Here is a 25,601-nt window from a genome sequence, read left to right on the forward strand (position 1 = left end):
TTCACTCAGGAACTGGCAGAATGCTGCCAGTCAGGCCTGGGAAAATGGATGTGTAGTTTGTAGAAACCAGAGGAAACGCAAGGACAAGGCAGTGGAGTAGAATCAGGAATATTAATGGTTTAATGAGATAAATACTATTTACAGAGAGACAAGTGCAGACTGCTTTCAATGCTTTTGCTACAGGTTGTTTGTTAGCTCTGCCTCCACTCCAGGACTGGACTAAAATTAACTAAAGAAAGCCCTAGTCAAAAGCTGGCCTTAATGGATTATCCAAATGGATTAACCAAAAGCACCACATAGTGCTGCCTCTTTTGTGCAATTCATGAAATTGAACAAAAGAAGCAGATTCCTCCTGTATGGTTCATGCCATACTGGAGGAGTCTTTGTCTATCCTGAGAAGGGACAGAGTCATGTGCCTCAAGCTGTGAGATTGCCTCAAAGCAGCAGGTTCCCCTGCTGTCTAAGATTCGGCAAGTGACTAGAAGATCCGGGGCCTCTTCAGTGCTGGCTCCCTTCTGGTGGAACTCCTCCTCTTTTCCTTACCCCAGGATGCTTGCCTGCTTTAGAAAGATGGCCAAGCCTATCCAGTTTGGAAAGGCTCTTATTAGGCTTGTTCACACTATCTATCTATCTATCTATCTATCTATCTATCTATCTATCTATCTATCTGCCCATATTTTCATCTCTGGGTGGTTAACATAAAACAGAACACATATAAAAAGTTAAAACAATGCAACAATTTAAAATCAGCCATAAAATTAAAAACAGTTTTTAAAAGCTAGGAAAGCTTGGGTAAAAAGATGGGTTTTCAGATTTTTTTAAAAAAAAATTGCCAGAGATGGGGAGGATCGTATCTCAGCAGGGAGCGCATTCCACAATCTCGGGGAAGCAACCGAGAAGGCCTGTCTTTGTGTAGCCACCAGACGAGTTGGCGGTAACTGGAGACGGTCCTCCTCAGATGACCTCAATGAGTGGTGTGGCTTATAGTGAAGAAGACGCTCTCTTAAATACTCAGAGCCTAAGCCATTTGGGGCTTTATAAGTTATAAATAGCACTTGGTATTTTGCCCGGAAACCTATTGGAAGCCAGTGAAGCTCCATCAGCAGAGGAGTAACGTGGTCTCTCCGAGATGACCCAGAGAGCAGCCTGGCTGCCACATTCTGAACCAACTGAAGTTTCCGGACTACGTACAAAGGCAGCCCCACATAGAGTGCATTATAAAAGTCAAGTCTGGAGGTTACCAACAAATGGACCACTGTTTTGAGGTCATTGATCTTGAGAAACAGGTGCAGCTGGCGTATCAGCCAAAGTTGATCGAAAGCACCTCTGGCCACCGCCTCAACCCGAGAAACCAAGGAGAGGTGTGAATCCAGAAGTACTCCCAGAATGTGAACCTGTTCTTTTTGGGGAAGTGTGACCCCATCTAGAACAAGTAGATCAAAATCATCTCTGGAGTTCTGACCCCGCACAATAAGTAACTGTGTTTTATCTGGATTCAGCTTCAGTTTATTCTCCCTCATCCAGCCCATTACTGCCTCCAGGCAGGCATTTAGGGAAGATATGCCATCTCCTGAAGAAGTTGACATGGAGAAATAGATCTGGGTGTCATCAGCATACTGATAACATCCCGTTCCAAATCCCCTGATGATCTCTCCCAGCTTTTTCATGCAGATGTTAAAAAGCTTTGGAGAAATTATGGAGCCTTGAGGAACACCATACTTAAGCTCAGATCTCGAAGAACAACAGTCTCCAATCGACACCAGCTGGAATCTATCCGAGAGGTAGGAGAGGAACCACTGTAAAACAGTGCCTCCGACCCCCAACACCCTCGGACATTCCAGAAGGATATTGTGGTCGATAGTATCGAAAGCCGCCGAGAGATCCAAAAGGACCAACAGAGTCACACTTCCTCTGTCAATTGCCAATTGGAAACCATCCATCAGGCCAACCAAGGCAGTCTCCACCCCATAGCCTGCCTGAAAACCAATTTGAAATGGGTCTAGATAATCAGTTTCCTCCAAGGCCGCTTGGAGCTGAGAGGCTACCACTCTCTCAATTACCTTGCCTAGCCATGGGAGGTTGGAAACAGGCCTATAATTGCTCAACTCTGAGGGATCTAATGCAGGCATCTTTAGAAGAGTCTAATGATTGCCTCCTTAAGACAAGGAGGCATCCTGCCCTCCCTCAGAGAAGCATTTATGATTTCCACCAGGCTGTCTACAACAGCCTCCCTGCTAGATAGAACAATCCATGTCAGACAAGGGTCAAGAGAACAAGTGGTAGACCTTACCGCTCCAAGCAGCTTGTCCACATCCTCCGGAGTCTCAAACTGAAACCGATGCAGTCGAATCACATAAGAGGAGTTGTTGGACATCTCCAGTTCAGACATCAAATTAATTGTGGAGTCTCCATCTAGATCAGCCCGAATCCGAGAGATTTTATCTACGAAGAACTCTTTAAACATGTCACAGCAGGTAACTGATGACTCCAAATTCTAGTGGGGGGGGGGATATGAGTCCTAGATTTGAATCTAGGTTTAAATCTAAACCTAGATTTGAATCTAGGTTTAATGTTAGTTACCAACATTGAAATGATTATGTGCACCCATGCCAAGGTGGTTTATGGCCCGCAACTTCCAGTTTGGCCTGGGTTGACATAATCACTTCAATACTGGTAACCCACATGAAACCCAGATTCAGACGATTGTGTGAACAAGCCTCTTGTGTGCTTAGCTGAATTAGAATTGCATGGATCTCTGCTGGGTGTCTTAATTTGTAGATGTTAATTGCTTGATTTGCAGATGTTAATTGCTTGATTTGTAGCAGCTACATGTTTTGTCTGTCCTTCCTGGTAGCCATCCCAAAATCTGTGGGCACCAGGACACTTCCCTTTCCCTAAAGGACAGGGTCTTGTCATCCTTGACCTTGTTCTGTGTCTTCGAAACTCAGTGCAAGATCAGAGACAGTTCCCTGCTCCACTTCCCATCGAGGATTTCTCCTACAGTCCTGCTGCACTTCTGAGTGCTTGGGATACCGAGAAAGCTTTCCTCTAGGGATTGGAACTGAAGAGGAATTGAGGGTGGGGGTTCATCCTTGCATTTATACTGAACTTCCAAAGACTATCCAAAGCACAACACAATTGTGGGATGATCTCCCATGTTCTCATCAGCTCTAAGCTCCAGAGGAGGGCTAGGACTTGTGTCTGTTGTATTGTGCTTCAAAAACACAGTACAACTGTTGAGATGATGCCTCCACCCCAGCATTGCTGACTCCTGTTTGTGCCATGGTTTTTATTGTTGTGTGTGTGTGTGTGTGTGTGTGTGTGTGTGCATTAAACTCAACCTGACTTTTGTATGGCACTATATTTAGCTGTAGGCTGTTACAGGTGCTTTGTGGGCTAGAAATGTGGAGTAGACATTTTTGAAACCAACATATAAATAATCCTGACAGGTGCAGGATGGAGGTCCCTTCTCCAGTGCATTGAGGGAATTGTTCATTGCACAGCCTCACCTTTGTGCTGTTTTGGAAGCAAATGTCCTTGCTTCGTATGTTAAGTGCACTCACTGCTATTGGAGTAAGGTAGCCTTGCATCTCTCCTGTGACAAGAGTAGCTAAGGGGTTGCATACTATTGCCACTTTTTATTTTACTGCTTCTGCGTCCTTAATAGCAACCTTCTATACCATCTGACTATATTTATCAGGTGCATGCAGTACCTCCCCGCCCCCCCGCCCCAGTTTGTTCCATTTGCTGGTCTATACGGAATGTGTTGTTTACACGGAAATAGATCTTCAAGGTGACCTATTCAGTTCATAGCACACCAACTTCCTTCCCTGGGTGTGGGATCTTTGGCTATTCTGTCTGGAAATTCTGGAAGTTGTAGTTGATCATCTGGGCCCAGAGGTTAGGAACCCCTGTTTTTTCCCCATTATCTTCATCATTATGAATATTATATACCACTTCTCAACAATAACAAAAATCTCAAAGTAATTTACATAGAAAAAAGAAAATGACTGCAATTACACTTTGTCCTTCAGAGAAGAAAGATGGAAACAGATGAAGAAGATGAGTCCCACTGGGATCCCTTCTGTCCAGGAGGTTTTTCAGACAGCAACTTTACTGTGACTTTACTTTGGGAGGGTGGGCATGCATTCACATATTGGCCAGATTTACCCCAAAGTCCATATACTATTTCAGAGAGCACTTCACACACGATTTGAGTTTCCCCCTCCATATTGGAACCTAGCCCGATTTATGTCCAGGGTAAACAAAATCCTCTTTTTTCATCAGAGTATGTATACATTATGCCCTGAACTCGCAGTAAGCTCGCGGTAAAGCCTGATGTCTGAAAAGCCTCTTGTAGAGCACTAACGAATGGAGCAAATCCCACCCTTTCATAGCCAGAAAAAAAGTTTTGGAAGAGGGGAAAGAATCTGAAGAAATAAAATTATATAGGTGTGCAACATCAGGCTATCAAAACCTGGGCTTACAGAAGACAGTGGTTTTGTGACCATGACAAAAGGATTTGACGCAACTTATGGGGAACAAAGGAAGGGATTTGGAAAGGTATTTGCCAGGATGGCCGACAGTTTGCCTGGGAGAGGTGAGAGTGCAAACGCACACGTGCCAGGTCTGAGCAAGAGACCTGTTTGAAAGAGGCTTGAGGCCTTGCCTCAAAATGGAGCCTAGGTGACCAGACTCTTAAAGGACACAACTATCTTCATCACAAATACTTTTTCACACAACATAGCATTGATTAGGGAATTCACTGCCACAAGATGTGGTGACAACCTTTGGTTTAGGTGTCTTTAAAAGGGGATTACATTCATGGAGGACAAATCTGTCAGTGGCTGTTAGCAATTGTAGCTAAATGGAGTTTACTTGTTTAGAGAATATATGCCACTGAATGTAAATTGTTGGAGAGCAATAGCAGGAGATGGCATTAAAATGATACATAGCGATAAAAACCTGTACCACAAGCAACAAAAAGTCTCTAAGAGCCAAATCGTGTTGCACTATTAAATCAGGCCATCTGATAAGGTGTATCTGTATTTTCCTTTCCTCAAATTAAGATGGGTCCTGGTAGCTCTGTGGTAGCAGTTGGAAGAGGGAGAGACCACCTCAGCTGGAACATGGGAGCTGGATGATGGTGGCTCTTCAGGCTGTGTCTGTCTTTTCTCCTCTTAGAGCAAGATGATCCCTAGTAGCTCCATGTAGGTGTATGTAGAATCAGTTCTATTTGAACTTGGTTCAAATAGAACCAGCCCAGTTTGACCGGTTTGGACTCAAACTGAATCGATTTGGTCTGAGTTTGAGCTGAACCGGCCCCAGTTCTAATGAACTGGTTTGGAACCAGTTCGGCGGTTCAAAGGGGCATGCTTGTGAAGGGGAATCCAGTGAGGATTCCCGTTGACAAGCACAGACAGGAACACTGCCTACCTTTAAAAACACCCTAATGGGGCGACGAGAGGGTACCCGTATGTGGCACGGCAGCAGTGTCGTGGCTCCTCCAAATTGTTCGGAATGGGCCTGGTGCTCCACCATGGCCTGCTTCCGGTCTCTGCACATGCACAGAGGCTGGAGCTGGTCCTGGTCCTGACAATTCGGAGGAGCTGCACCGCTGCTACTGTGCTGCATACAGGTGCCCTCTCGCTGCCCCATTAGGGTATTTTTTAAGGTAGGCAAGGTTTCCTGCTTAGCTTGTATGTAAAAAGGAATCCTCACCAGATTCCCCTTTACAAGCGTGCCCCCTTGATCCACCAAACTGGTTCTGAACTGATTTGGCCTGGTTCAACACTTGGGCTGAACCAAGGGCTGGTTAAACGCAAACCGGCTCACGGTCCGGTGGTTCAGTTTGAGGTCCAGTGGTCCAGTTCAAATTTATTCAAACTTGGACCAAACTGCCAGAATCAGTTTATGTGCACCCCTAGCTCCATAGTGGCAGTTGTGGGGGCAGAGGGAGTGAATTCAGGAAATTCACTTAAGGCATATCTACCTGTTTTCAACTAATACATGCTAGAGGATATGGCGTTTTCTGCATTTTGGGGCCTACACGACATAATGGAGCCTTACAAGGAAAACAGACCAGTAGCTAAATGAGCAAAGAGACACCTATAGAAGTGGTGATTCTCTTATATTTAGCAGAGGGAGAGCAACAATCACTATCCAATCCCAGCACAGCTTCCTTCTAGTGATTGTTGCTGGTATCTACCTTATATTTCCTTTTACATCCATTTATTATTTATTTTTCTATGTAAATTGTTCTGCACACTTTTGTTGAAAAGCAGTATATAAATATTCATAGTAGTGGTAGGTAGGCTGGCCAGATTTATGAAATGGCAGGACACTTCTACCTATCAATGTTGTGCAGAAAAGGGAAATTCAGGAGAGGCATCTTTTCTTATCCTTGGTTGTCCAGCTTCAGTCCCTGTTCTCCAGTCTCAGATGTTTAAGATACTCAATCCTGCCCTTTGTTTCTGTTCATCCTGTCCACAGCTCCATGCACTGTGCATATTTATTCATCCAAGGAAAGCGCTATGCAGAGAGAAGGTGGATTTGTGCAGAGAGGGGCAGTGTCCGCATAGTGACCCCTGTATGGGCATTTTGGGTGAGCATGGAGGCTGTGTGACTGACACGAGGTGATCTCTCCTTCTCTTAGTTTGCCCTGAAGTTCTGTTTCTTTTCCTGGGGTGGGTGGGGGGAATAGGGCTGTTATTTATTAATATCTTTGTGTCTTGTGGTTTTAAGAGTTTCCACCTGGCTGCCTCTCCTCTGTTCCCTCCCTGAGCGTGGGCTGCGAGTTCATTACAAACGCTTTTAGTTGGAAGCCTGCTGCATTGTCACCTGAGCGGAAAAGCTTGAAAATAGGTCATTGCGCTTGGCTGAGCGGATCTCAGCCCCACAACAGTACAGCTGCTTCCTGCCTTTTCCAAACCTTTCTGCCAGGACTCTCTGTTTCCATGACGAGTCCTCTTTTAGGTGCCTTGTGGCAGAATATGCACTGGTGCGATGCCTTTCTGTGCAGGCCAGGCAGTGGGGGGAGGTTGCCTCTGGCCATGCTACCTTTGGGTACGAGGACCAGCAAGAAATTGCTGCAACTGAAATGAGCAGTGAAAATGATCTCAATGGGTACAATGGGTCTGGATTCCATTCCTGCCCACCCCCCACCCCCCGGTTTACAGAAAGAAAATTGCACTGGAAGTCACTGTTTTTAAGGTTCAACATATGTCCTCCATGGAGACGCATGCCTATGTCAACGGACTGCCTTGCAAGCATTATCCCAAGGATATTGTAAGGAAATTGGTAATAACTGTCTGCCATGGAATACCATCTGGGATTTGAGATCACATTGCTATTTATCAGGGAATTACAAATTTGCAGTAATTCTGCATACAAATCTGATCCATTAGAACAAAATATAGTCATTATTCTACATTTACAGAACATATTTAATCATTATTTTATATTGCTAAATTTAATTGTTGGTTACAAACATAACGAATCCAATAATAATCTTAAAATGATCTCTTTCTATTACTTAATGATCAAATCTGTGCTTTAGAAGTACAATAATGCATAAAATGTTCTTGAGGGTTATTAAAGACCCTCTTTCAATACCTTTGGGAGGGACCTTTCTGCAGCTTAACAGTGTGGTCCTCTCGTTCTAATCTGAATGGTTTGTGCCGAACCATTTGGTTCAGCATGCCAATTTTTGTTGTCACCTTAGAAAGGGTGGGGGGATGAATGTGCCCAGCACCAGATTTGCCTATCTTTGGCTTCTCCAGCCTAACTTAAGTTCATGTCCCTATTTGCTGGTTGATGGAGACAAAGTGGTTACACATGGTAGGAGGCCAAGACTCAAGAGGCAGTTCCAATGTAAAACCTTTTATCCATGGGATGATTCCCAAGTTATTTGGAGTGGATGGATGGATGTTGCTATGGTCCTCATGACATTGCAACCCATTATAATGCAACCTAACTTTTTTTCTCTTCAAAATGTTCAGAACTCTCCACATGTTATTTCACTAATACAACAATACTGAACAGTAGGCCAATCATATAGGTCTTTCCTTTTCTAAACCAGAGGATGCCGATTCCATGCAAGAGATTCACACAAACAGCTCTCGGCCCACACTCTGTTTGCATCACTCAGGTGCAGCCCTCAGCCACGTGGCAGAACATCATCACAAACCAGCTTCCACATGATGCAGGATTTTAAAAGTGCACCTTATTCACAGTAGCTGGGGGTGACAATGTGTAGGGAGATTTGGCCTCCACTCTAACAGTATCCCTAAGTGTGCCTCTAAATACCAGTTGCTGGGAATCAGCAGCAGGAGAGGGCTGTTTGCCTGCATGTCCTGCTTTTTGGTTCTGATTGTCCACTGTGGGAAATAGGATGCTGGCCAAGATGGACCTGTGATCTCCCAACAGCCTTACCTTCTTGGTGTGCAGGTCAGTGGGGGAGACAGAAGCAATGAGGATGGAGCTTCTAGCATGGAGCAGTGACCTTTCCTTGTTGCCACTGCTTCTCTAGCTCCAGTAGCTGGATCTCTTTCTCCCTCATTCTCTTCCCCATGCAACTTCTGTGAAGACCTCTGCTCAGCCCTCCAGAATGGAACAGACAAAGTGCGCAAATCTGCTGGTGGAAGGAGCAGAAGAGGAGAGCAGGAGAGAAAGTGACCCAGCTGCTAGAGCTAGTGAAGCAATGGCCATGAGGAGTGGCTGCTGCTCCATGCTAGTTGCTCCATCATCAATACCTCTGCCACTAACCTACAGTTTAAAAGACTGGCATGCCCAGAAGGTAAGGCAACCAGGAGATGGAGAAGAGCAGTGCTGACAAGGCAGGTGGGGCTAGCATTGGTGTCAGAGGCAGGGCCAGGCCAGGATGCAAGGTGGGGAGGAACATAAAGGGAGGGCAGTGGGGAGTTGTGGGGGGAGGCATCAGCCAGGAAGGTAGATGTGGAGATGTCTGCAGTGGGTGGGGAGGGGGATGTGATGCCCACACTTGATGCCCCATGGTGCAGGCACCGCCTGAAACTGTTGCCTTGGCTCATGGAGAAGCCACCCCTGACTGAACAGCCATTTGTTGAGGATACTCTGGCTCTGGATTTCCTGCATCAAGCAGGAATTTGGACTAGGTAGGCTATAAGGCCCCTTCCTGTCCTGTTATTCTCATGCAGAAGAGTGAGACCGAGTTGCCTTGTTTACCTTGAAAAGTATGGTGTTCCCAGTACCACACATCTCTCAGCAGATTAAAAAACAAAAAACAACAACTCTTGAGTCTATCAGACTTGGATTCAAGTCTTCAAACCATGTCCTGGTAAGCAACCCTCCAGTGTTTCTCTTGACAGAAAAGATGGGATCTATAGTTCCCATTCTGTTGACAAGGTTTCAAGCTTTAATGGTGTCTTAATGGTGCCTTAGTTCAGGGAAGCGTAATGTACTGAAAGTATTCCTTTTTTTCTTTCTGTTTTAAAATCTTAAAGTCTCCAGAGATGACCACCACAGTGAACCTGGTATTGATTAACCAGGAAATTTTCTGCAGTTATCAAAGCTAAGCATTTAGCGGCAAGAAGCCTTGATGTGACCCCTTGGGAGGAAGAAGTGCATCTGTTAGTAAAATAAAAATAACAAAGGAAAAGGGAGGGATAGGAGGAGGAATTGCACTTTAGCTCTCCTTCTGCTTCTGAAATCATCCTCTGATCTGCCCCTTGAAAGAAAAAATAAAGATTGTCTTAGGGGACCAGTCACATTGATTTTTCTCCCTTTGTACTCGAGTTCAGTATCAACAGTTCCACTGGCACAGAAAGAACCTGTGTCTTTGCAGCTGAAATAGTTTTTCCAGAGAGTTAAAGGAGGTTTGAAAGGAAGATCAGCACAATGGTCTGTACAATCATCCCATGTTTGCCATTGGTAAATAGTTCATGCTGGCAGTGGTGGCTCATGGCTTCTGTGTGCCTGAGGGTGCCAAATGCTGCCCCCTTGTATGCACCTCCTTCCCCCTCTTTCCCTTTTTAAAAAGCAGATGGGCATCTTGGTGCCTTGCTACTGCCCCAATAATCCACTGTTTGAGGCAACAACCTCACCTTGCCTCATGGAAAGGCCGCCCCTAGTTGCCGGGATTGGTATTTAACCAGGTGTGATAATGGGACAAAAGAAATGTGTGTCACTGTGCACATTGTTTAAAATTGCTTTTAAAAGACCTAGTTCACAGCTTAGAGATGAAGTAACATTTGAGACAGTGACTTCAACTGCTTTCAGAGTATGATGAAGGATTACAAGACATGTTGGGCTCAGAATACAGGGAATAACACGGAGAGTGACTATGCAGGGGTGGGAGGACTTGTGACTAATGGACATACATTTACTTTTAACAAAAATCCCAGAGAGAGCTGTTTTACAATGTTGAACAAGATTGTCTCTCACTATAAGTAAGATAAATGCAGCTTGTGGTGCTAGTGGCTGGACATGCCAGAAAACATAAGGAAATTTCTTCTCTATTTGGTGGAACTGCTCTTTGGCTAAAAAGTAAGGATTGAATTGGAAAAAAATCATAGGATATTTGATTCAGTTGGATCTCCTATTGCTTTTGTGGGCATATACCAATTAGTTTCTGATAAAGACTGAGAATTTGTTTCATATATGGTAGCTCCTGCTAGACTTGCATATGCTAAATATTGGAGACAGCCTAAAGAATGACTCCAGGAAATTCATTTATTTATTAATTAAAAATTTCTTGTATACCACCTCCTCCAAAGACTCTAGGTGGTGAACAATAACAATAACTATATATTTTTTAAAAATTAAAGGGCAAAAGCCTGGTGAAAAAGGTAGGTCTTAAGAAGGGCCTTAAAAGCCACTAAGGAGCGGGCTGAATGAATCGGGGTGGGGTGGGAGGGTATTTCAAAGAAATGTGGACTTAACTAACAAACTATTTGAGATTTTTTTAAAGAATGGCCAGTGTTAATTAATTGGACTCCTGTTATAATTTTTTTTGTAAAATGAATCATTTATTTCCAAATGTTCAAGCTCGTTTTATGTTGTTCTTAATTATCTCTCTATTTAAATTGTATATATTTTCTTTTGTTCTTTTCTCCTGCATACAAATAAAATAAAATAGCTAGCACAGGAGTGCTGCTAAAAATAAAATGAGTAACTTAGCTAACTTTCTTGATGTCCTACCAGTGAAACAAGAGATTGTAAAAAGAGAGAGAAAGAAAGAAGGATCTTTATGTACCCTGATATGGAAGTCACTGCAGCCCCTTTAAAATCTGTAGTCTGTCTGCAGCCTTTTTTTAGGGGGTTGTGCTTTCTATATCATTAGTTATTTAATTTCTTTTCTGGTCAATGACTGTAATAAAATTGAACTGAACTAGTTATTTAATTTGGCTACACTGGTACAGCAACATGGGGCAACATTTATATAGCACTTTTGAGTGTTTGGAGCACAGCACATATGTTATTTCTGTCAGTCTTTGAACAGCCCTGATAGCTAGACCAGTATTACCACCCTTATACTGAAGGCTGAGGGATCATGACTTGCCTAAGGACATCCAGTGAGTTCCAGTGAGTGTTGAACCAGGACTTCCTGTGTTGCAGCTCAAATACTTTGCACTGTGCTAGTGTTCCAACACACCTGCCTGAGTACAACATTATGAGATATGATGTTGCAAAATGGTTCATGAGCTCTGATCCCAGATCCCATCCACTTCTTTTTCACCTTGCACAACACACTAAAGGATTGTGCCATTAGTTTCCTACAGTTGTGGCTCAGACAAAATGTTGTATGTGCTGCATATTGGCTGTAAGAGAGCCTGATAGGTGCAGGAAGGAAGGAAGATGGGGTTGCTGCCATATCGTGTGCTTTTGGAGAGAAAATGAGTGATCTATCATGATAGTGTGATGGATCTATTTCTCCCTTGTGTTATCTTCAAGGAGGGTGTTATGCAGAAGGCTGGTCGTAAATCTGCTTGTTTCCCTTAGCTGTGTAGTAGATGAGATGGACTTCTCTGGCATGGAGCTTGATGAAGCTTTGCGGAAATTTCAAGCCCACATCCGGGTGCAAGGAGAGGCCCAGAAGGTGGAGCGGCTCATTGAAGCCTTCAGGTAAGAGCAACACTGATGAGATGCAGTTTTACTGACTGCTCTATTCAGTGCAAGACATTGGCTATATGGTCAATAGTTGTTGACTACTGCATATTTGAAACATCTATCATAGATCAGTTATTGTGGATGGGTTGAGTCTTCTTATCATAAGAATAAAGAACCAATCAGTGGAAGAGAAGCTGGTATTAAGGTTATCATATGAGTCACTCTTTTATTCTGAAGTACCATACACAGACTGAAGGCACATCTATGGTATTGTCATCAATAGCCAGGATGTAAATTATCTTAGTGTCCCCAGACATGTGGGTATTAGTAACAGATAAGCCTTCGATTCCCATTAATGAATTTTGGTTTTCTGACTTTGTCTTCCTCCATCTGCAGCCAGCGGTACTGCATGTGTAACCCAGATGTGGTCCAGCAGTTCCATAATCCAGACACGATTTTCATACTGGCTTTTGCCATCATCCTTCTTAACACGGATATGTACAGCCCTAACATCAAACCTGACAGGAAGATGATGCTAGAAGATTTTATTCGGAATCTGAGAGGTAAGAACGTTGCTGGGATGAGCCATATTTCCTACAATATCAAATCTTTTGTGTAGGCTTCAAGTAAAGGGTACATCCTAATGACAATGAAAACATTAAATTTATGTTTGCATCTGAGAGAAGAAAATTGGGTTTGCCACCTCTCTTACAGGGGGAAAAGGCCAATAACTCTTGCCCATTTGCATTGTTAATTATGTCAATATGTGTATAGAGTACTTGAAATTGCTTCCTGGCTAATAGTGAAACTGAACATGAGTTTTGATGTTATGACTTTCATCCCTCTTTGCCTTGTCAAAGAGGTGTGCAGATTTTAGTAGTTCTTCAAAACCATGCAATGCCTCTGACCAGAAACCATACCAGGACAAAAGTACTGGACAACTATAGCTCTGTTTTAACACTTCAGAGTCTCTGAAAAACTATCATTTGTACACTGTTCTTGTCGCTCAGATATGAATCCTCTCTCTGCCTAGCTTGCTCTACATTATGCTTTGCAGGAGTGGATGATGGAGCTGATATTCCTCGAGACCTGGTGGTGGGGATTTATGAGAGGATCCAGCAGAGAGAGCTTAAATCTAATGAGGATCATGTAACCTATGTCACCAAAGTGGAAAAATCAATTGTTGGCATGAAAACGGTAAGCCCTTATGCAATACTGGTGTCAGCTCTATTTTTCTTACTCTTACAACTCATGCTTGAACAATCATGTTGCACTAGTGCAAAGATGTTCCTCAGGCCAGATGTGCTAAGTCAGGAGCTTGTGTTACAGACCAGTGTTGTGCTAGTGCAAATGTGTTTATGCTTGTGCAACAAGATGGCATGCCCCCTGCTGAGAAACCTCTTCCTCATATATTTTGCAGGGAACTGTTGCACAAGAACGCAAGAGCACAGCTGCGAACATCTGCGTGAGTTTGTGCAGCTATGTGACTTTCTTGCACCAGTGCAACTTTGTTAATTGCGCAAGCTCAACATTAGTCTAGACGTTGGCTGCTGACTGGCCCAAATCAAGCATTATGTGATGATTTTTGCTGCTCTACCCTTGCTCTGGAAGCACCTTTTGACCCATAGAAACATATCCCTGAGGACTGTGCAGCCCTCAGGGATGTGTTTCTACTGTCAAGAGCACTTTCAGAGCGGGGTGGGGGGATAGAATAAATTGTCATGCTCTTACGCAAGTGCATCCACCTTCTGGAAGTGGGGAGGGTAGTGCTGCATGTGTGCTTTTGTTAGAAGCACAAGCATGCCATTAATCAGGATGGTGGACATTTTCTTTTTTCTTTTTTTTGCCTTACACTTTTTATTCAGTTTTCACAACACAAAAGGACAAACACAAATGATACAAACACTCACAAAAACACACAATAAAGACTTCCTTTTCATCATTGGAACAAGTGTTGTTAACAATAACCGGACATTTTCTTTTTTCAAATGAAAGCAACTTTATCAAATCCTGTGTCACAGGCCATATGCCATTCTTGCCATTGTTCAGGTTCCTGGGCCTTCTGCTTCTTTAGGGAGGGTGTGAGAGTTGCCGAGTAGGGCAGGCCTTGAAGTGGTGAACCCTGCCTGCCATATGTTCAGGGAAGTGGTAAGATTCCTAGCTGTCAGTCATCTTTTTGCTGGCTGGAGTTGCCCTAACCAATTAGAAAACCGACTGAGGATGATAGGGTAGGGTGGACTTTGGTAGGGTGATCAGGATCATCATAAGGCCTGCCTCATAAGAGTGCCATGTGGAATGGTTTTGAGGATGGTGGGTAAGGACAGGGACAATTCCCACTCAATCTCTGTCTTCCAGGTTCTGTCAGTGCCACACCGCCGGTTGGTTTGTTGCAGTCGCCTTTACGAAGTGACAGACGTGAACAAAGTGCAGAAGCAAGCCGCTCATCAGAGGGAGGTCTTCCTCTTCAATGACTTGCTGGTGGTGAGTCTCTCTGCTAATGGTAGTTAGAAATGAAGCAGATGGAGTCTTGAAGCATAGCTCTTTAATTCTGGGGCAGGGCTCAGAGATATATTCAAAAGACATCACATTCGAATGTCATACTCCAGTCTGATCACAAAGCAGAATCTTTGGCCCTGAGAATCACAACCTTGCCATGCACTTAGAGGCAACATTCAGAAAAAGCATATTTTAAGGACTGTTGGTACGTGGTCGTTTTCCAGACAGTTCAAGTGTAAACTTTGGACATAGGGGGAATTTTCATTGGCAAAACAATGCATGGGGGGAAGGGTTAACTTCCTCCGTACTGCAGAGGAGGTCTTCCCATGATTGCCCTTAAGACGCAAAATTATTATTATTATTATTTCTTGTTTATACAGTCAGACAGGTGTTATTGACTGGTTTTGTTTTATCCAGACATTGAGTCCTTCTCAAGGACCTGGGATGGCTGAATTTTATTATCAATGTTGTTGCTGTTATTATAGATATCGTTGCAAAATATAGGTTGTTCCCAGTAAAGTTGCTTTTTGTAATTGGACGGTGGTGATTTCTGTGGTCCCTATGGTGCTGAGGAGCTCTTCAAGATGTTTTGGAATTGCACCTAAGGCGCCAATTACTACTGGGATTATTTTGGTCTTCTTCTGCCACAGCCTTTCAATTTCAATTTGTAGATCTTTGTATTTGTTATTTTTTTCTATTTCTTTTTCTTCTATTCTGCTATCCCCTGGTATTGCTATGTCAATTATTTTAACTTGTTTTTCTTTCTTCTTGACTACAGTTATGTCTGGTGTATTATGTGGCAGATGTTTGGTCTGTTTGTATTCGGAAGTCCCATAATATTTTTGCATCTTCATTTTCTACAACTTTTTCAATTTTATGGTCCCACCAGTTTTTGGCTACAGGTAGCTTGTATTTTTTGCAGATGTTCCAATGTATTATCCCTGCTACCTTGTCATGCCTTTGTTTGTAGTCAGTCTGTGTGATCTTTTTACAACAGCAGATTAGGTGGTCCACTGTTTCATCTGCTTCTTCACAAAGGCGGCACTTGCTGTTCGTTATTGATTGTTCTACTTTTGCTCTTATTGCATTTGTTCTTAGTGCCTGTTCTTGTGCAGCCAGTATTAAACCCTCTGTTTCTTTCTTCAAGTTGCCATTCTTAAGCCACTGCCAGGTCTTGGTGATGTTTGATTTTCAGGTTATGCAGTGGCTTATTTTCCCATTTTTCTGCTCGGTTCTTGACTTGTTCTTTCTTGTAGGCCTGCTTTGTTTCATTGGTGTTGAATAGTTTCTCATTATTGACCATTTGAAGTGCATCTTCTTCACTGTCCTTGATATATTCTCCAGGGCCTCTTTTCTCCTCCTCTACTGTTTGATGGACTTGCAGCATTCCTTTTCCGCCTGAGCTGCGAGGGAGATATAGCCTATCTACATCACTGCGGGGGTGCAGAGCATGATTGATGGTCATCATTTCCCTGGTCTTACGATCTAGCATCTCTAGCTCTGCTTGTGTCCAGTCTGTTATTCCTGCAGTGTATCTAATAATAGGTGTATCCCAGGTGTTTATGGCTTGTATGGTGTTCCCACCGTTGAGTTAGGACTTTAGAATTTTTCTAACTCTCACTTCCAATTTTTCTTTTAACTTCAGTGTGTGCGATGTTATCAGCCTGGAATGTTGCTTCCATTGGGCAGTTCTATTCCTTCTGTTTGTGTTATTTTCCCTCTGTTCATTATTAATGCAGCACACTTGTCTAGTCCAAACTCCATTGCTATATCACTACTGAATATACGGACAGTGTTTAGCAGTGATTTGATTTCTGATAGGGACATTCCATACAACTTCAAATTGTCCATGTAGAGCAGATTGGTTTTTTTAACTTGATGTTTTAGATGTTTGGTATCCGAGGCCTGGTTTTTTTCGTATTTGTGAAAGTGGAGTCATGGCGATTACAAACAACAGAGGGGATAGTGAGTCCCCTCGGAAAATACCTCTTCTAATGCTAAACTGTCCAGGTGTCTTGCTATTGATTGGTAACTGTGTACACCGGATGCCCATTGCTTTAAAATCTCTCTCTCTCTCTCTCTCTCTCTCTCTCTCTCTCTCTCTCTCTCTGAATGTTTCTGCTGACACCAGTTGTTTCTAAACATTTTAGTATCCATGTATGAGGCAATGAGTCGAGGGCCGCCTTGTAATCAATCCATGCAACTTAGATTTGTTTTTCTTCTCTTGCAATTTTTAAAAATCATTTTGTCAATCAGCAGCTGGTCTTTTGTGCCTCTGGTGTTCGGGCAATTTATTATTTATTTATTTATTTTTATTTCTTGTTTACACAGTCAGACAGGTATTATTGACTGGTTTGTTTTATCCAGACATCGAATCCTTACCAAGGACTTGGGATGGCTAAATTTTATCATCAATACTGTTGGTTATTATCGTCGCAAAATATAGGCTGTTCCCAGTAAAGTTGCTTTTTGTAATTGGACCATGGTGATTTCTGTGGTCCCTATGGTGTTGAGGTGCTCTTCAAGTTGTTTTGGAATTGCACTTAGGGCACCAATTACCACTGGGATTATTTTGGTCTTTTTCTGCCACAGACTTTCAATTTCAATTTGTAGATCTTTGTATTTGTTATTTTTTTCTATTTCTTTTTCTTCTATTCTGCTATCCCCTGGTATTGCTATGTCAATTATTTTAACTTGTTTTTCTTTCTTCTCAACTACAGTTATATCTGGTGTATTGTGAGGCAGATGTTTGTCTGTTTGTATTCGGAAGTCCCATAATATTTTTGCATCTTCATTTTCTACAACTTTTTCAATTTTATGGTCCCACCAATTTTTGGCTACAGGTAGCTTGTATTTTTTGCAGATGTTCCAGTGTATCACCCCTGCTACCTTGTCATGCCTTTGTTTGTAGTCAGTCTGTGTGATCTTTTTACAACAGCTGATTAGGTGGTCTACTGTTTCATCTGCTTCTTTACAAAGGCAGCACTTGCTGTTTGTTGTTGACTTTTCAACTTTTGCTCTTATTGCATTTGTTCTTAGTGCCTGTTCTTGTGCAGCCAATATTAAACCCTCAGTTTCTTTCTTCAAGTTGCCATTCTTAAGCCATTGCCAGGTCATGATGATGTCTGATTTTCCAGTTATATTGTGCAAATATTGACCATGCAGTGGCTTACTTTTCCATTTTTCTGCATGGTTCTTGGCTTGTTCTTTCTTGTAGGCCTGCTTTGTTTCATTGGTGTTGAATAGTTTCTCATTATTGACCATTTGAAGTGCATCTTCTTCACTGTGCTTGATATATTCTTCAAGGCCTCTTTTCTCCTCCTCTACTGTTTGAAGGACTTGCAGCATTCCTCTTCCACCTGAGCTGCGAGGGAGATATAGCCTAGCTACATCACTGCAGGGGTGCAGAGCATGATTGATGGTCATTATTTTCCTGGTCTTATGATCTAGCGTCTCTAGCTTTGCCTGGGTCCAGACTATTATTCCTGCAGTGTATCTGATAGCAGGTATAGCCCAGGTGTTTATGGCTTGTATGGTGTTCCCTCCATTGAGTTTGGATTTTAGGATTTTTTTTAACTCTCCTGATGTATTCACTTCCAATTTTTCTTTTAACTTCAGTGTTTGCGATGTTATCAGCCTGGAGAATGCCCAAGTATTTGTAATGTTCTTTCTCTTCCAGGTTCTTGATCTTGCTTCCATTGGGCAGTTCTATTCCTTCTGTTTTTGTTATTTTCCCTCTGTCATTATTAATGCAGCACACTTGTCTAGTCCCAACTACTGAATATGCGGACAGTGTTTAGCAGTGATTCGATTTCTGACTGGGACTTTCCATACAACTTCAGATCATCTATGTACAGCAGATGGTTGTTTTTATTATTATTCTTGTTTACACAGTCAGAGAGGTGTTATTGACTGGTTTGTTTTATCCAGACATCGAGTCCTTCCCAAGGACCTGGGATGCCAGAATTTTATTGTCAATTGTTATAGATATCGTCGCAGAATATAGGCTATTCCCAGTAAAGCTGCTTTTTGTAATTGGCTATTATTGTTATTGTTATTGTTATTGAGATGGGAGAGCTAATCACATATTTTTGCTTTGTTTAGTTTGGGCCTTAAGACACAGAGTTGACCCTTGCTTGTTGTTTAAGTCAGGTTAGGACCAGGGAAGCTCTTCTGCATTTTGCTGCCATATAATAGTTTCAGTGCAATAAGACAGATTCCAGAGGAGCAGCCGTGGTGCAGCAGAAAATGCAAGATAGTCTTGTGGCTTCTTGAAACTGACAGGTTGATTGCAGAAGTTAGCCCCTTATTACTGCCTTATTTTGCTAAGTGCAAGTCATTGCTTTTAAAGTGAGACTCGAAAACAGGATGCACACAGCGGGCTCTGCTGGGAGCCCCCCTGCTATGTGAAGGTTATCAGGTGGTCACAAGATTTAGAACCTTTGCAGCTGTGGTGCCTCACCTGTGGAACTCTGCCAAGGAAGCCTGCCCAACCAGTGCTTTCTCCACCTTTCATAGAATGGCAAAGGGGATGCTTTTCTGCAGGACATGGGCTTGCTCTCCATGGAGGAAAACCAAAGCAGTAGAGTTTTGCTGGTACACTCTGGGACCGTATCCAAATCACATGTGATGTCAAATATATCAGTGTGCTTAAGGGCCATGACTTAGATTTTGACCACAGCATGGAAATATTTAAGCCTGTGGAGGTATTTTACCCGTTCCACCCTGTTGTCCCTCTGATAATCACGCCCTTCCTTAAAGGAGCTATTTAACTCTGAAAGTGCCATTTGTTAGAATGGCATTTTCAGGGTGAAATAGTGGCTGTGGGGGAATGAGGCAAAAAGTTAAATACCTTCTACCTCTGTGCTATATCCAAATTGTAGCCCTGCACAGCTGCCATTCATCAGGAAACTTAAGCTGTAACTACATATGGATATAAAATCATGTGCTGTTTGGCCCTAAGAACTGCATAACTTGTAAGCTTAACATGCCATTTAATTTTTTAAAAATTATTTAGTTTACAGAATAATTTAAAATTCCACATATGCAACCACTCAGACCTCTCCCTTAATCCCATCCCTCCCTGCATTTATGAAGTAGTTCCTCCCACTCTTTCTGTTCTCTATAAAACATATGCTAACCCATCGAAGCCAGGGAGGATTGAGATACAAAGTCAACAGTGAAAGACTCTCCTTGACTTTTACATTGAGTCAAGGCAGGAAAGTCACCTGACATACACTCCAGTGCTTACCCTGATGTATTCTGAGTGCTGCATTAGCAGTGCCTAATAAACACCCTCCCACCTGAAATGCACTCCAAGAATGTCACATTGGCGTCTCCTAATTCTTTCCCAGAGTCCTTTGCTGCTGCTTCTGAAACACTCTCTTCCTTTCTCTCTGTCCATTAACAGATTCTCAAGCTTTGCCCTAAGAAGAAAAGCTCCTCCACCTACACATTCTGCAAGTCAGTTGGCTTATTAGGAATGCAGTTTCACCTCTTTGAAAATGAATGTAAGTTTGACACAGTCTTGGTCCTTTGCCAGATGGCCCTGGAGGACAGGACTCACTGTGTGGTTTTTCCAATACGTTAGTCAGCAGAAACTTTGGGTTGGAAAGAAGCTAAAGAGATAAGAGAATGGTTTGTAGGCACATTACACAGTTTGACTGTTGAAGCTAAGCATGCCTATCCCTGGAAATTGCCTGGATGGCCTAAGAATCATATGTACGCCACTCTGAGATCCTCAAAAGAAGAGCAAGGTACTGTATACGTAGCATAATAAGTGACCTTGGGACCAGCAGACTGCTGCCTCCACTCCTGTGTGTCCCCCCTGAAGTCTTCAAAATCCACCAAGAGAGCCATACAGTTGATGTACCACAGTTCTAAGCTTCAGGACTTGGACGTCACCCCACTGATAGGGATCAAGACATACAGCTGCCAACTGATAAAAATCTTAACTACAAATATGCAAGAAAAGCAATACTTGAATAATTTGTAATTTCCTGTTGCGTGAAAGGAAAACCAGAATAAATGATGCCAAGTAGTAAAAAATGCAGTACAAATTAAGCACATTTGTTAAGAGGACACTCTTAGATGATATTAAATATTGCAGTGGACACATAGGGGAGCAGGAGCAGGAGGAGAAGGCGGCAATTTTCTGATCCCAAGATCTTTTATTTATTAAAGTTATGCCTTGCTCTTCTTTTGAGGAGCTTGGAGTACTACATATGGTTCTCAAGTCATCTCCCATCCAGGCAGCTTCTAGAGACAGACCTGCCTGGCCTCAGCAGTTGAACTGTATCATGGGCCTTCAAGTCATTCCCAGGAACATCACCACCATAAAATATGTGGTGACACAACAAAAAAGGTGAGCCAGGAAAGACAGTTTCACAATCCACCTGCTGATTCCTTCTCACTCTCATTTTCACTGAAAAAGTCATTGAAATAACATTCAGCTAAGCCCTTTAGAAATGTAAAGGAGTGGAAAATTGCAGGAAGAATGACCTGCGTAGGCACAGAGTCTTTATGAAATCTGGAGACCTAACCTGAAATAATAGCAGATAATTAGCACAGTGGTGCTGCTAAGTGCTGAAAAACAGGTAATTCAGAGCCACAACATCTGGCAAGAAATTTGCAGGGAGAGAATTTTATAAGCATTAGGGCTGTGCTTTGTATCTGTAATTGAGGTGATGCAAGTACTACTGGAGTATTTTTCACTAGAAACCATTTCAATGATTCTTCCCTGGTCTTGCACCAGGAAAGGAAGCAACATCATGATGTCACATCCTTTTCCTGGTTCATTACTGGGGGGGGGGGGGAGTTGCCATGTCCTTTAACTACGGGGCATGGCCATTTTCCACCCCAGTAGTACACCAGGAAAAGGATGCAACATAATGATGTTGCTTCCTTTTCTGGTGCATTGTTTGGTGAGGCCAGGGAAAGAGAGCTGACAGTTTGAAACACTGCCACTGGCTGCTCAGAAGGCAGCTGATTTTTCCAGAGAAGCCAGATCTTCAGTAAAGGTAAACCTTCCCACCCCACACCCTGATGCATCAAGATGATGCCAGTGTATTGGCTCAATGCAATCCAGACTATCCCCAGGAAGAAGTGCTTGATTCAATCATTATTTGGTCAATATCCAAATAATGATGGTCATGCACAGCAGAGGCGTATCTAGGGAAAATAGCACCTAGGGCAAACACTGAAATTGCGCCCCCTGTCCAAACATCTGACACCCATCTTTGAGATAACTTTACCATAATATCAGCTGAAAAATACAAGTCAAGCTTGTTAATCTTTTAATATTTCAAAAACTATTTAGCAGTGGACTTAGCCAGACCAAAAAATGCTGGAAAACTACAAATTTCAGTATGCGGGGACTCATGAAATACCCAAATACTATGTGGAGGTGTACTTGGAAAACTAAACAGAAGTGCCTGTCTAATTCTCTACTATGCATTGTAGCATCACCATTACATAAGTTTTAAAAATAAATGGAGAATTTGACTTTTCCCAGATACTCTGTAAACAATTAAAGGATATGCAAAGTAAACTGTGTCACTGCTTGGAATATATTCTAGTCTTTCAGAAAGACAGTTAAAATGAAAGAAAGAGAGCAAGAAACTCCCAGTGGGTCTTAATATTAAGGATTTCACACTGATTCAAAGACAAACTCACCATTAATAGCCATATTAGCAAGACATCACATTTAACTCACTTATCACAAGAAGCAAAGTAAGAGCAAATAAATACAATCCTAGCTCATAAGCGCCAGCTCAGTATTCACAAGCCCTGATTCTCTGTACATAGTGCCAGTCAGAATATGTGTACAGTGTCTTATATTATATTATATTATTTATTTTTACCTGCAGCCCCTTTGGGGGGCTTCCTAAAGGCTGGGGGGGGTTTGCAAAGTTTCCCCCTCACCCCGCTGGCCTCTAGGGCCTCGTAGGGACCATTTGAGCATGTGCGGTAGCCATTTTAAAAAATAATCTTTTTTTTTAAGGCCACTGAAAACAAAATGGCCACTGCACATGCTGAAATGGCCTCTGCAAGGCCTGGCATGACCTAGGGCCTCACAGAGGCCATTTGAGCATGCACGGTGACCATTTTGTTCTCGGCAGCCATTTATTTATTTATTTATTTTACAAAATGGTGCCCCCCTTCAAGTGGTGCCCGGGGCATGTGCCCTGCCTGCCCTACCCTAGATACGCCCCTGATGCACAGCCACAGTTCCTTAACATTTATCAGTGCTTGTTTGAAATAAATATGCCACAGTATCTCTATTAATTAGGTCTGTTGTGGCGGTAAGGTAAAGTGTGCCGTCAAGTCGGTGTCGACTCCTGGCGAACACAGAGCCCTGTGGTTGTTTTTGGTAGAATACAGGAGGGGTTTACCATTGCTATCTCCCACGCAGTATGAAAGGATGCCTTTCAGCATCTTCCTATATCGCTGCTGCCCACTATAGGTGTTTCCCACAGTCTGGGAAATATGGCAGCAGGGATTCAAACTGGCAACCTCTGGCTTGCTAGTCAAGTCATTTCCCCACTGTGCCATTAGGTGGTCCTGTTGTGGTGGAGGGACACAGAAATGCAGCTATCAGAACCTCTTCTCACCAGTTTCATATTTACAGACACAAGGTGGTGCAGTGTGAAAAAGTGATGTATACTGACACACATCACTCCCCTAAACCCAATCTGCTCTTCAGAGAAGATATTCTGGACTGACTAATCTGCTAGTTTAGCAAGTAGAATTCTGGCACAGAGTTTGGCTGTAATGTGTTTAAGATTAATTGGTTAATTAAATATTTAGATTAATCTTATATTTATAATCATAGTTTTTAGACTGTGAGCCCTTTTGGGACAGGGAAACTATTCCTTTTGCTGTGTAAACCACTTTGGGGACATTTTTTGGTTGAAAAGTGGCATATAAATGGAGAATAGGGTTACTTTCGTCTCTTTTTTTATACACGGGACCCATAACACTAGTTTCATATTCTCCTCCTTCTTTTGAATAGACTACCCTCATGGCATCACCTTGGTGACTCCAGTTTCAGGCTCAGAGAAGAAACAGGTACTCCATTTCTGTGCTCTGGGTGCGGAGGAAATGCAGAAATTTGTGGAAGACCTAAAGGAGTCAATAGCAGAGGTGATGGAGCTAGAACAGATTCGAATTGAATGTAAGGCTCCCAGTGTGGTCCAGACTTCATGCAGTCATTCTGTCTGTATGTACTTATGTCTGTGTCTTGTGGATTTGTGTGTTATGGGCGGGCACCATTTCATATTTCAGTAAGGGCTGGGGGGATTCCCAGCACGTTTCTTGGATATACAGTGTTTAGGATGAAACCGCAAAACACAAGCAGTATATTTAAAAGTACTTTCTGTCACATTTTAGTACTTCAGAATACCTATAGAAAATGCCATTAACACCAGAAAATGAAGAGCCTTTTTTTCCCCCTTAAGCAAAGTGGTTTCTGACTTTGGTTGTATAGCCAGAAGGCAAGGTGGAAAAAGGAATTTGCCTTGGAGAGAGTTTCAAACAAAGGATTCTCCCACATGTATTCTACAGCCCTATAAGGAACTGTCCCTTATACCCACGCATGTGGAATGTCATCTGAATAAGTTTGAATGGTTAGATGTGTGTCAGTGTACTTTTTTTTTGCTAGTTTCACTCCGGGAGACCCAGTTCAGAAGAATATGAAAGCAGGTAAGAGGAAACAGATAAAACTGACATGAACTTGATAGTGCATCTAATCATTCAAAAGTAACATAGACTTGATTGTAAAACTAGTGCCTTAACAGCTGTGTTTGCAAGAAGTAGAGTGGATCAGTGAACAGTGAGCTAGGTCTGAGTTTCAGTCTGACCTCTGTCATGGACTTATTTTGCTACAATCCTGGGCAAGTCATTTTCTTTTTTGGCCTCATTTTCCATATATAAAATAGGATTCATAGTGAATAATAATATTATCATCTATCTATCTATCTATCTATCTATCTATCTATCTATCTATCTATCTATCTATCTACACATACACACACACACACATACACACACACAAATATGCTAAGGTCGTATGTGGCAAGTCCCGCCCACACAGTTACCAATTGGAGGTAACAGAACAGAAGCACCGGTGATTGGGCAGTGGGGATTCCATATGCAGATAGAGAAGAGGAGTGGTTAGGAGGCAAGTGAGCGAGCGGCGGGGAGGGGGTGAGTGAGTGCGTGGGTGGGGAGGGGGCGAGCAAGTGAGCAGGGAGGGGGCGAGCAAGTGAGCGGCAAGGAGGGGGGAGTGAGGGATCAAGTGGTGGGGAGGGGGCAAGTGAGCGAGCGAGCGGTGGAGAGGGGGTAAGTAAGCAAGCAAGCGGTGGGGAGGGGCGAGTGAGCAAGTGACCAGGTAGGGAGCAATCAGGGAGCGAGCGAGTGGTGGGGAGTGGGCGAGCGAGCAAGCGGTGGGAAGGAGGCAAGTGAGTGAGCAAGCAGCAGGGAAGGGGCGAGTGAGCAAGTGAGTGGCGGGGAAGGGGTGAGTGAGCAAGTGAGTGGCGGGGAAGGGGTGAGTGAGCAAGTGAGTGGCTGACACTGAGCAGTAAAGCAGGGACTGTGGCAGGAGAACAACGAAGTCCTAGTGCACAGATGATCTGTGTGAGTTCAGCTAGTTATTATTATTTCATATGTGTAATGTGAAGGCAAACACAATGTAAAATTATATAAGTATTTTGTTTTTGTTTGTGGTGTGTACCTCTTCAGATTGCAAATAGAAGCTCACATAATTAAATCACATGCCCTCCGTTTTCAACAGTAGCATGTCAGGGAAAAGGGTTCTAACCTTGCCTTGTCCCTGGTGTGCTGTTTTTCTATATGTTGATTTGTGAGACAGCATTCCATCCTGTGAGCCTCCACCTCAAGACTGAAGTGGCACAACTGATAGGTTTCTTGTCTCAGTAAAAACTAGTGCTATCTAGTCGTAGCTATGGTACTTACGTAATCAGTGTGCTGATTTTGCATTGTCAAATAGTAAATCATAT

General features: G+C 42.9%; 1 protein-coding gene across 8 annotated transcripts in view; it reads left to right on the forward strand.

The window, feature by feature from the left end:
* IQSEC3 (IQ motif and Sec7 domain ArfGEF 3) overlaps positions 1–25,601 on the forward strand; it is a 246,079-nt gene that overhangs the window by 204,238 nt on the left and 16,240 nt on the right. For 6 of the 8 annotated variants that reach the window (XM_053255097.1, XM_053255101.1, XM_053255100.1 and 3 more), the window contains 6 exons: positions 11,980–12,102; positions 12,484–12,650; positions 13,121–13,284; positions 14,443–14,568; positions 19,994–20,093; positions 23,597–23,758. In XM_053255097.1, the coding sequence (XP_053111072.1) occupies positions 11,980–12,102; positions 12,484–12,650; positions 13,121–13,284; positions 14,443–14,568; positions 19,994–20,093; positions 23,597–23,758 (842 nt within the window). The remainder of the gene's footprint in view (positions 1–11,979; positions 12,103–12,483; positions 12,651–13,120; positions 13,285–14,442; positions 14,569–19,993; positions 20,094–23,596; positions 23,759–25,601) is intronic. The other 2 variants (XM_053255098.1, XM_053255102.1) reach the window with 1 other exon arrangement.

Source organism: Hemicordylus capensis, chromosome 5 (genome assembly GCF_027244095.1).
Source record: "Hemicordylus capensis ecotype Gifberg chromosome 5, rHemCap1.1.pri, whole genome shotgun sequence".
In the NCBI taxonomy this organism is placed as follows: Eukaryota; Metazoa; Chordata; class Lepidosauria; order Squamata; family Cordylidae; genus Hemicordylus; species Hemicordylus capensis.